At 39.4% G+C, this 12,454-nt stretch overlaps 1 protein-coding gene across 2 annotated transcripts in view; it reads right to left on the reverse strand.

The window, feature by feature from the left end:
* Positions 1-11,561, reverse strand: part of LOC113777603 (probable LRR receptor-like serine/threonine-protein kinase At2g16250) — a 63,215-nt gene extending 51,654 nt beyond the window's left edge. For both annotated transcript variants that reach the window (XM_027322750.1, XM_027322751.1), the window contains exons 1-3: positions 10,819-11,561; positions 10,533-10,661; positions 10,157-10,176 (exon numbers count right to left, since the gene is read on the reverse strand). In XM_027322750.1, the coding sequence (XP_027178551.1) occupies positions 10,157-10,176; positions 10,533-10,661; positions 10,819-11,435 (766 nt within the window). In that variant the 5' untranslated portion in view covers positions 11,436-11,561. The remainder of the gene's footprint in view (positions 1-10,156; positions 10,177-10,532; positions 10,662-10,818) is intronic.
* Between the last annotated feature and the right edge of the window lie 893 nt (positions 11,562-12,454).

The following is a 12,454-nucleotide window of genomic DNA, read 5'->3' on the forward strand; positions in this document are numbered from 1 at the left end:
GTTGGCAGGGGGGAATTGGGTGGTGGCAGACGCAGCCAAGCTGTTGCTGTCGGACACGGGAATGTCGGTGGTGCTGACATCCTTGCACAACTTGCAGTACAAAACAGACACCGGTTCATGGATTTCTGCAAGAGAATTTGGCAGATGTTATCGCCAGGATCCATGCAGGTGCCGCACATACGCCTCCTGCAGCAAATGGTTTTACTTTGCAGGTAACGGGTGCTTGTATCTGGTAGTGGTCCGTTGTTTGTGGTTCTGACTTTAGGCTCAACGGTTGTCTTACTAGATCAAAGCATTGTGTATTATTACTGACATAAAGCAACTGGAATGTCTAAACAAGCTGTATTTTGGGTTCGGAAAACACTTGTTTAAACAAGTAAAGCCCAAATTTGTGTGTCTGGCTACAAAGGACCAGCACATTCATATGTTTGTTGCAAGTGCAACAGAAGTGTCCCCATTATATTTTTTTCAAGTAAGTGTGGTATTGCACTAAATTTTCACAAAAAATGCAGCTGTTTAAGGATTTCGTCGATGACAACAAATGCGTGAAATTGTTTTTGGGTTCAGCTTTGTGGGGAAAAAAGCTGTCTTTTCCAACAAAGCACCACCAAATAAATGGCTTTCCCCAGTTACAACAGCAGTGTAACGATCTTAGTATAAAAAAAAAACCAAGTAGTTTTTCGCCTGCACAAACCTATTTTGGAATTACATTATAAGAACTTGGTGTTTTCCAACACAGCAGGAATGAGGGTATGCCTTTCCCCCAATTACCTCACAACTGTACGCTTTGTTTTGGAACAGATCAACAAAATATTTCCCCCTGCATTAATGTTTACCGTTTTCCCCCATAAACCACCCGGTTTTTATGGCTTTCCTCCATTTGTGAAAGTTAAAAAATGGCTTTCCTCAATTTTATGGCTTTCCAAAAACCCCCAAAACCCTCAATTAAAAACGTTAATGGGAAAATAAGTACTGTCTTCAAATAAGGGAGGAAAGGATTAAATAGCTGGTGTTGTAAAGCAGTTCGGAATTTTTTTTTTGTTTTGCCAGTCATTTAAAAACTGTTTGGGAATGTGCGAACTGCGTTGTTGTAATGGCGGTAAGCCATAAACAGCTGGTCTTTTACGGGACAAATTGACTTTTCTGAAAGTCCGAACCACATGGTTTACGAAATTATCCGAAAAACAATTTTGCTTTATCCCTTTGTTTTATAACAATTGGAATTATAACGGGTAAATGACTTAAATAACAACGTTTTTCGGGAAAACGGTAATTCAGTTCTTGTAATGGAGAAAAGGCATAAAAATCTGGTGTTTTATTGGCAAATATGACTTTTGTGAAAGTCACCGCGATTCGGTTTATGCAATGATCCCAAACACAATTTGGCTTTATGCCTTTGTTTATAACAATTGTTATATCACGGGTAAATGGCTTAAAAGAAAAACGTTTTTGGGAAAACCGCAACTATGTTGTTGAAATGGAGGCAAAACCATAAAAAGCTGCTGTTTTATGCGAAAATATGAGTTTTGCGGAAGTGACCGCGATTTGGTTTATGAAATTTTCCCAAAAAGAAATTGGCTTTATCCCTTTGTTTTATAACAATTGTTGTATGACGGGTAAATGCATATTCATTAAAAACTGTAATGGGAAAACGCCAACTCTGATCTTGTCATGGAGGAAACCCATAAAGAGCTGGTGTTTGACGGGAAAATATGACTTTTGTCACAGTCACCGCGATTTGGTTTATGAAAAACTCCAACAAATAACTTCTTGTTATCCCTTTGTTTTATAACAATTGTTATATCACGGGTACATGTGAAATTTAATTTAATTTTATTCCCAAAATTTTATATAACCAAGCATCAGCAACTGCAATGCCGTCGTTTCGGAGGTGTGAACCAAGCTAGCTTTTGGAATGAAAAGTTTGATTCCAAAAGCAGAGTCTGTGATTCGATTTCGATTTACGTTTAGAAACAATGAAACTATGACCCCGTCAATTATATTTTGTATCAACAAACATGTATCACTATTCGAGTTACGGATAGTACGAATTGCATTACCTACGTTAACATACATTACACAGCTAAGTGTAATTAATAAAAATATTATAAATGCTGTGTATGTGGGTAAATTTGATATTGCAGTGCAATGTATATATACAAAAGTTATAAAACAAATGAAAAAAAAAATTTTGTAGTTGTACAATGAAAAGGCGCCACTAGTGTAGCGAACCGTTTGACCAAACGGTTCGTGACACTAGTCAATGGCTATACAAACCCACGCGACGCAGTAGTCCAGGAGTCAGGGAGCCAAATCGCACACTATTGAATGGGCATGCAATACGACGACAGGCAGTAATTGAGCAGTCAGGGAGGCAAATCGCAACCAACCCTTAAGTGTCAGCGTCACCTTCATCAGATAGTTTCTCGCCTCCTAAAGTCACGGTACTGCATATGCAAATCGTTTGCCGATCGCCACCAGGTACCCGCTCATGCTCCTAAGTTATTCATTTGTGGCATGGTTTGCTTGTTTGTCGACGTTTTACATATAACTCGTCTTCACAACTGTGGTCTGTTTGCCTATCGCTCAACGGTTTCGTTAGATTTTTTTATTTGCCCATGCCACACTTACATTCATGTGTTGTTCGAAAGCGTTTCGGATGAATGGTTTACCATTTGCGTTTTGTATTTGGTGTTGACCCCAAATCATCATTTTCGCATTCGCGCAGGTTCAGTTTCCTCCGCCGACTGGGTCCCCACAACTGCGGTGCAACAGTGTGTACGGTGGGAGAAAAACAATATGGTTTTTGTCAAAATTTGCCCTGCAGTTCAACTATTGCAGTTGTGCTTTCCCCACTCCCCCGCATCATGCAATGCGTTTGACTATTATATTTTTTCTGTCTTAATTTTGGTTAACTTATGCGCATAACAGAAACATAATTGTTTCATATGGTAATCCAAAGTATTGAGGTTCTTCCGGTTTGGAAACCATTGTACTAAATAGTGAAGGCTAGAAAATGAGTACGACGCTGTATAACTTGCACAATATTGATAGGGTATAATTTGTTAGTATTTTTATTATTAATTTTCCCTTCTATCCCTGACAAATATTGTGTTAATTGCTGATATTTACTCATATTTGGTATTTGGAATCAATTTCAGGAATGAAGCAGAAAACTACCAAAAAGGAGGGACTTTGTGAAAAATATGGAGACTTCTAAGGGCTTCAATCCTTGGGCCCTTGAATTGGTGGGGGACCACAAGCTAGTGAAAGGCATTTGGTCATTTGGGCTTCAAAGAAAGCAACGTAGAGAGACTTGGAACAAGAAGTACTTGGGAGGCTTTGTCCACATGTGTGGGGACCACCTAGATAGCTTTTAGTCATCTTTCTTTTGTTGCTTTAAAAGGGGACAACGTACAGAAGCAAAAGATATCTAGGGCTTTAGTTTTAGTTTTTTAGTTTAGTTCTAGTTTTCTTTCTTTGGACTGGCCTCTGACACACGCCAGGTATTCGACAATATTCCCCAACGGGGAGATTTTCTCATGAGGCGTGGTTAAGCTTTTCTAGTCAAGGGGACAACTGACGATTTGGTTCGACAATTACTGTGAGATCGAATCTGTTTTAATTATTTTCTTCATTTATTGGTATTTATATGTTTCTTGATTTTAATTGTTATGGCCTTGTGTATGATTGATTAGTGCGCAATAATTAATTATTCATATAGGCTATTTTTGCTAAATAGGGGTAATTGAATCCGTAATTGTTCGTTATCTCTACCTCAGTAGCAACTGGCGTAATTGGGTTTATGTCAGGGGAGCATATGATCTAATTTAAACAAACCCTCGTAGCGTGTTTGTTGGTTAGGATTGGGCCTTTCTAATTATTAATGCAATCTAGAAATTAAATCCTACAGTCGTACCTAGGGTTATTTTTGAGTTAGAGAAATAGCTAACGGTCGTACCTTAGCTATCGAGAAATTAAGGAAGGGTTGGTTGTTTATCGCGTGCATGACAACTATAACTAATCTATTGCTAAATGTTGGAATTATTTCTGCATCAATGATCAGTGCATGAACCATTTCTGATGTGTACCCTTGGCTAGAGTTTCCCCAATCATTTCTTTTAATTAATTATTTTCTGCAGTTAATTTATTTAGTTAGCATTTAATCCAAAACCCCCCATACTTTGGACTCTAGAAGAAACAAATTATCCCCAATCCCTGTGGATTCGACCCTACTCACCGCTATATACAAAATCTGTATTTTTCTCGAGTAGGTATTTATTATCGTACAGGTTCGGCACCTGTCAATTTTTGGCGCCGTTGCCGGGGACTGGTGTCAGATTAATTTGTTTTTTTTTTAGTTCACCTTGTTTTCATTTTTAATTTATTTTTCTCTTATTTTTTTTATTTTTTATTTTTTTTTATATATAGCTTATGGCTTCTAACACTCCGTATTTTGGTGATATAATAGATTTTGTTTCCGGGGAAGGCGACGAGACTAGTTTCTTTTCTAAGTTTGCATATTCAGAGGCACTGAACTCTATTAGAGAAAGAATGGCTGCTGCAACCTGTAAAATTTGTTATGCCAGGGATCATTCAACCGGTATGTGCCCCGAATATCAAGATAATCTGAGTGTCCCCCTCAATAATTATGGAGATTTTTCACCCTGGTCTCAAACGTGGTATAACCCTAATCCAAACGGGTATGATCAAGAATGGTGGGATAACTCCGATTATAATTATACAACGGGGCCAATGAATTTTCAGCAGTATGAGTCTCCAGAATCATCATCTATGTCAGGTATGTCTCTTGAAGAAATAGTTGAATCATTAGCTACTAATACATATCAATTCCAACAGGAGACACGAATGAGAAATGAGATGATGAAGGATGCAATGAGTAATCTGGAAGATCAAATATGTCTATTGACATCCAGAATAAATCGATTGGTGGCTTCTCAAATTAAAGAATTGCCCTCGAAAACCATTGTTGATTTTGAAGAAAATAAGAGTGCAATTTGCTTGACTAGTGATGAGGAGATGCAAGAGTGTCAAAATGAGAGATCTACAGATGCAGTTGAAAAAGAAGCCGAAAATGAAGAAATGGAACCCCAACCGCAACCCATCCAAGTGAATGAATCCAGTGGACAATCTTCAAATGCGGTGACATCTTCTCCACTCCTTAATCAATATTTTCCTGACTCCTATTCTTCAACTCCTGTTACTGAAATTGATTTTATTATACCAGAAAATTTAAAATTTCATGACAGGAATAAGTTAAGAGTGGAGATGGCAAAATATCTTGAACCAATGAATGCGTGTGATGGAGGAGTGAGTGGAGAATGCAGATCATTGTTGACTTATTTGGCGCCCTCAACTACTCCATGGAAGACCGTAACTCGTGTGCTCAAAGATTACTCCATCTATGAGGGTTACCAGGATCATATTGAAGATGAAGCATTGAAGCGAGCTACGCGATTTTATCCTCCATGAATAAACAGGCTATGTCTAGCCAAAGACATTAAAGAAAGGCGCTCGTTTGGGAGGCAACCCGAATATTGATTTTATTGGTTTTAGTTGATTTTATTGGAGGCAACCCTAATATCCCCTCCACTGTGACCAGAAAGTGAAATCTTGGCGTGCCCGCGCGGTGTTTGCGTTTTCTGAGACCAGAGGACGAAAACCAATCTTGGCGTGCCCGCGCGGTATTGGACGACCCAAACCATGTTTTTTATCCAAAAAAAAAAAAGTTATTATTATTATTATTATTGTTTATTATTATTACTTTCAAAAAAAAAATAATTTCAGATTTCAGATCTACGTTCGGATAGTTTTTGAAAAAAAAAAAAATTTTCATTTTTTTTCATTTTTTTTCTTCTTTTTTCTTTCTTTCCTTCTTTTCTTCTTTTTTTTTTCTTCTCCTTTCTTTCTTCTTTCTTCCCCGCTGCTTTCTCTTTTCCCCTTTTCTTTTCTTCTTCACCCATTCACCCAACATACCCACCTGTCCGCCGCCATCTCTCTCTCTCTCTGCGCGCTTCCGCCACCAAATCTCTACCCCTCCCACGCAGTTCCAGCGACCAGGCCACCATCGCACGACGCCTGCTTCAGCCGCCGCTTCTTTCACCGCAACCATCGACCCCACCCCACCACCAGCTCGCGGCGAACTTCGGCCGCAACCTCCTCAGTCGCGCGACTGCTGCTAGCGCGCGCAACCCCAGCGCGCAGCCGCCTGCCGATCTGCCCCACCTTGCGCGCGCGGCTTCTCTCTGCCCAGCTCCACCTCGACCTCACTTCATTGCACGCTGCCCTAAGCCCAACGCTGTGCAGATAGAAGTATAAAGCCTCCCCTGCGCAATGTATCCCTGCACAGCACCGCGCAATCTGTACTTTGTACTTGCCAGCAGCAGCGCCAACTAACTCTACTCCCCACCACAGCGCGCGCCGTCTCTCAATGTTTTCCCTCCTGTCCCTCGCGCTGAACCCGCCCCCTCGCACTTCGCCAGTCCACGCGAGTCAGCCCAGCACCAGGAGCTCCAGTCCACCAGCAGCTTCCCCTTTGTGCGCGCAGCTCCTCGCAGCTCAGGCGCGCAGCCAGGCAGCGGCCCAGCACGTGGAGCTCAGCGGGCCTGTCCAAGCACGTGCGACGTACGCGCGGTGCCTTTTTCCTCCTCCAAGACTCTGGTGATTTCTTTTTCAACTTCCTGTTTCTTAGCTGAGGCCAGATTCTTAATTTTTGTTTAGCAGATGACAGATTTTTACTTTCTTAGCTGAGGACAGATTGTCAATTTTTACGCTGATTGTTCCCATAAATTAAGTTGGTTGCTAAGTTGATTGTTTGGGGTTTCTCAGTGAATTGAGTTTGCCGTTTGATTTAATTCTTCTCTGTGCGTGCACCAGTGGTACTGGTTGTGGTAGTTTGCCTAACATTCATTCATTCTCTTTGGTTGGCTGCTTGATTGGAAGCTCAGAGCTTGTGACTAAGTTGTTATTGCCTATATTCTGACCTGCTCTTACTGGACTTGCTGAATTCTTGGGGCCATTTGTTGGGATTTTGGGTGGCTATGTGTCCATTTGCTGAAATTCGTTGCTTTGTTTAATCAGTCGCATTGCTCCTAGTTTGCTTGCGTGAAATTGGTTGGACGTCCTTTGCCTGTGGAGTTTAACTGTTACATTGTTTGGAGTGATTTTCTGGTACTGATTGACTTGTTGGGCTTAAATTGCTCAGGGCTTTAAATTGCTAATTTGGTGAGCCATTTATTATGCACTACCCTTTTGAATTGGGAGATACCTGAGCTTATTGGGTTGATTTTTGACTTCATTAGAGGATATGGATTTCTACTGATCTGCATTTACTTGTTCCTCTATATGTTGGCAATTTTGTTTCTATTGATTGGGTTACTTGTTAGCGGTAATAGTGAGATCAAAATTCTCTTCTAGGTTCAGAACCTCTTGACCTTAGCCTACTCCAACCCAACTCAACCATTCCCCGCCTCACTCACTGCTGTGGCCCCGCCATGGTCCCCGTGATTTCAGGGAAGTACCGTTGCCCTTCTCCTTCCTTTTGCTGTTAGTTTATCACATTGAGGGCAATGTGTGATTTAGGTGTGGGGGGGTCAGTTGGGGTGCTAGTATTTTTGTTTTTAGTTTCTAGGGGCTTTTCCTTTATTTTTAGTTAGTTTTTGCCTATTTTTCATTTATTTTATTTTCTTTTTCTTTCTAGTGGTCAGTCTTCATATGAATACCAAGTTTTGATGCTGGATTGTTGTCTCTAATTCTGCTATTGCCAAGTTTTATTAATAAAAGGGTATCAAGTTGATGTGGTTGAGTTCAGGAACATCTCTCTGGTGAATATCAATAATTGCTTAACTTTTCCAATTTTTGGTTAACTTTTCTAGGCATAGGGAATGATTGTTGGCATTTTTCATGTGAATTGGTCCAGTTATTAATTTTAGTTCTCCATATTTGGAAATTTGAGGCTGGCTGCTGTTATTTTTGTGTTATTTTTAGTTATTGTGCTGTATGGTTGTAAATAAGAGCTGACTGTACTCTGCTAGTAGTTACTACTGAGTAACCGGGGATCTTCACCTAAAGTGTCGATTCTCGCGTCAAAAGGTAGTAGTTACTATGAGTGCGTGGTCCCGTAGCAATTAGAGCTGAGTAACCGGGCTCCTCCATCTATCAAATGTTGGAGTTCGCGTCAAAAGGCTCTAAGGGCTATAGACTAAGTCTTTTGTTATCAAAAAAAAAAAAAAAAAAAAAAAAAACAAAAAAAAAAAAAGAAAAAAAAATAAAATAAAGATTGTGTTAGTATGTGAATAAGTCAGCTTGCCAGTTTGTGATCTCAATGTCGAGATTTTGGTTAATAGTTGGACCATTTGCTGATAAATGTGAGCAACCATTCCTTTTTCTTAGATTAGTTTGCTTTAAATTGGAGGAGTTGGTGGTTGGGAAGCTAACCGGGGTGGTCTTTCTTGGATCTTAACTGTGATGCGTGATATATGTTTTTCTGGGTATCTTGGCAATACGGTAGTTAGAGCGATAGCCATTGTCAAAATTTTGGTGTTCAATTGCTGCTCCCATGCTTGAGGGCAAGCATGATTCAGGTGTGGGGGGAATTGATAGGGTATAATTTGTTAGTATTTTTATTATTAATTTTCCCTTCTATCCCTGACAAATATTGTGTTAATTGCTGATATTTACTCATATTTGGTATTTGGAATCAATTTCAGGAATGAAGCAGAAAACTACCAAAAAGGAGGGACTTTGTGAAAAATATGGAGACTTCTAAGGGCTTCAATCCTTGGGCCCTTGAATTGGTGGGGGACCACAAGCTAGTGAAAGGCATTTGGTCATTTGGGTTTCAAAGAAAGCAACGTAGAGAGACTTGGAACAAGAAGTACTTGGGAGGCTTTGTCCACATATGTGGGGACCACCTAGATAGCTTTTAGTCATATTTCTTTTGTTGCTTTAAAAGGGGGACAACGTACAGAAGCAAAAGATATCTAGGGCTTTAGTTTTAGTTTTTTAGTTTAGTTCTAGTTTTCTTTCTTTGGACTGGCCTCTGACACACGCCAGGTATTCGACAATATTCCCCAACGGAAAGATTTTCTCATGAGGCGTGGTTAAGCTTTTCTAGTCAAGGGGACAACTGACGATTTGGTTCGACAATTACTGTGAGATCGAATCTGTTTTAATTATTTTCTTCATTTATTGGTATTTATATGTTCCTTGATTTTAATTGCTGTGGCCTTGTGTATGATTGATTAGTGCGCAATAATTAATTATCCATATAGGCTATTTTTGCTAAATAGGGGTAACTGAATCCGTAATTGTTCGTTATCTCTATCTCAGTAGCAACTGGCGTAATTGGGTTTATGTCAGGGGAGCATATGATCTAGTTTAAACAAACCCTCGTAGCGTGTTTGTTGGTTAGGATTAGGCATTTCTAACTATTAATGCAATCTAGAAATTAAATTCTATGGTCGTACCTAGGGTTATTTTTGGGTTAGAGAAATAGCTAACGGTCGTACCTTAGCTATCGATAAATTAAGGAAGGGTTGGTTGTTTATCGCGTGCATGACAACTATAACCAATCTATTACTAAATGTTGGAATTATTTCTGCATCAATGATCAGTGCATGAACCATTTCCGAAGTGTACCCTTGGCTAGAGTTTTCCCTTAATTATTTCTCTTAATCAATTATTTTCTGCAGTTAATTTATTTAGTTAGCATTTAATCCAAAACCCCCCATGCTTTGAACTCTAGAAGAAACGAATTATCCCCAGTCCCTGTGGATTCGACCCTACTCACCGCTATATACAAAATCTCTATTTTTCTCGAGTAGGTATTTATTATTGTACAGGTTCGGCACCTGTCAGTTTCCCAAATATGTCATAGTCCAAATTGGCAAGAATGTGAAGTACTTTAAGCAGAATCAAAAACATCTGGAAGCCAAAACAAATAATAATTGAAACAAAGTCCCTGGTGATGTTATAATACATGCACTGTTGGGTATTGCTAATCGCTAATGACAGCTTGGTACCACCATCAGACAATTCAGGAATTGACTCTAAACGCAGCATCAAGACACCATCATGAAAAGCAGAAGATGACTGATACAGGATGTAAAGTAAAATTTGAATCCAAGTCCCATACCTGTGGTTTGTTTTGAACCCCTACATTAAAGGAAGAAAGATTGTCAATACAATACCTTAATCAAGGGAGGACTGGTTCTAGCATCATGAAAAATGGAACTTGTCCTATTCTGATTTATAGGCATAAAGAGAACCACATTGTTGTCATACTAAGCTTGAGTTTCAAAAGAAGTCCACTGCAGAGAAGTTTTTACTGAACTCATAATTATAATTTAATTCAGAATTTTTCTCACATAATATCCGAAACTGATAATATAACTTTGGCATTCCAAAGATATTTATAAGCAGTTCTCCTCAATGAAATTATTATTGTTTATAAGCCAACTAATTGCTCGTTATAGAATGGTAAACTCTTGTACACTCATGCAAGTGCTTACTTTGGCAACCTCAGGAACCTAGCAATCCTACTTTGGTTGTAGACTTGTTCTTCAATGCAGACCGCAGTAAGGCTCCCTAGCCGCACTTCAAAGTCATCATCAAGTAGTATGCTGCTAGCTTGGATATCCCTATAAGAATCAAAATAGCACAGCATCAGACATGAAGACCAAAACATCTGCAGTTAAAATTCCCATTCTGCATGCCCCAAAGCCTTTAAAAGAAATAAAAACATAAAGAAAGGGGTTAATATTAGGAAGCTGTCTTGACATGCTAGTATTAAGATACCTATGAACAAGGGGTGGAAAACATTTGTCATGTAGGTAGCATAAACCCTCTGCAACTCCAGTTGCAATCTTCAACCTCACTGTCCAATCTAACGACGGTAGTTGTTTAATTTTATCATACCGCATAAAACTTGCCAGGTCCTTGTTAGGGGTGTATCTGTAAACCAGAAACTTCTCGTGTCCATTCTCCAAGCAGTGCCCCAGAAGAGGGACCAGTCTAGAATGATATAACATGCCGCAAATTTCCAATTCTGACATTAAACATAATTCATTCTCAACGCAGGAAAGATCAACTTTCTTAACTACTACTTGTGTCCCACCTTCCAAAACTCCATAAAAGAGTTTTCCAGAGTGGCCATGCTTGATGAGATTTGAGTCACTCAAGAAATCTGTAGCTTTAAGAATTTGATGATATGTAAATGACTCCCCAACTAATAAGCTCCAAGAACTTAAAGATGAAACCTGGCGTGGGTTTGAGCTGAAATTGAAAGAGGGCGATGCTGATGCAGATGATAGTGAAAATACATCACTCGGTGTTCTTAGACCACTTAGCCACAGCTCCTCTCTGCGCAGAACAGCAGTGACCAGCCTTTCCCAGTTGTCATAAACTACAGTCATCTTTGATTGATCAGTCCTTCTTTAAGTTGACTGGTGAATTGTTAGTGCAAGATCTTCAGATTTTGGCGTCAACACATTCCTTAAAATATGTATGGTGCTGTGTAATTAAGAGGATATTGAAGAAGAATTGATCAGTGTTGTTGGAGTCTTAGTTGCATCTTCAAGGCTTCAATCCCAAGTCTTTTATTAATCTTTGACTTATGTCCTGTCTAGTTGAATGGGACAAAAGAAAATCCCCCTCGGGTATTGTCGCGTAATAAGATATAAGAACTAATTCCAAGCCAACAGGTCCCTTTTTTTTGCCCCTTTTTCGGTTCTTGTTCATCTTTTGTTTAATAGTAGAAGTCTGCTTGCCTGGTTTTTTCCAAGTCAACATATTTGCTTCGACAATATCCAACATTAGCTAGACGTAAATACCAACTCTCAGTTTACAGCAGATCAAATTTAGTACAACTTATCCAGGGAAGAAGATGGTAAACACGAAGTTCCCATTGGCAGAAAACAAATAGGATCACTACAGCCATAAATAGACAAATAAACTAGTATACAATAAATTTTCTCAATGGCCACCCACCCCCGCCCCCCACCACCACTCCCCCAAAAAAAAGTTACATTTCCTACGAATTCAAAGAACATCAATTGGTTGATTTTAACCAAAAAAAAAAAGATCTGATGAAAGATCAGCTATATCAATTATGCTCATATGATTTGTACTGCTAGAAGAACAACATAATGAACTCTTAACTACTTGTAAAAGGTGGGATTGGTGAACACAAATTGGAAGTGGTCAAAGTGTACAGAAAAAACAGATAAAGAATGAGCTATTCTTTAAGAAAGCAAGTCCAGCTACTATGCACTTTTATGGAGTGGATGGGAATCATGGGATACATATCCTTCATTCCTTTGTTGAAGCGGAGAACTATGATGCAACTCATCAAGTGCTTCTGACCACGTGCAAAACTGTCTTGCAGAGGAGTTTATCTTCAGGCCTTTTGGGTTTCAATTCGCAGATTTAATGT

Source organism: Coffea eugenioides, chromosome 7 (assembly GCF_003713205.1).
Source record: "Coffea eugenioides isolate CCC68of chromosome 7, Ceug_1.0, whole genome shotgun sequence".
Classification (NCBI taxonomy): domain Eukaryota; kingdom Viridiplantae; phylum Streptophyta; class Magnoliopsida; order Gentianales; family Rubiaceae; genus Coffea; species Coffea eugenioides.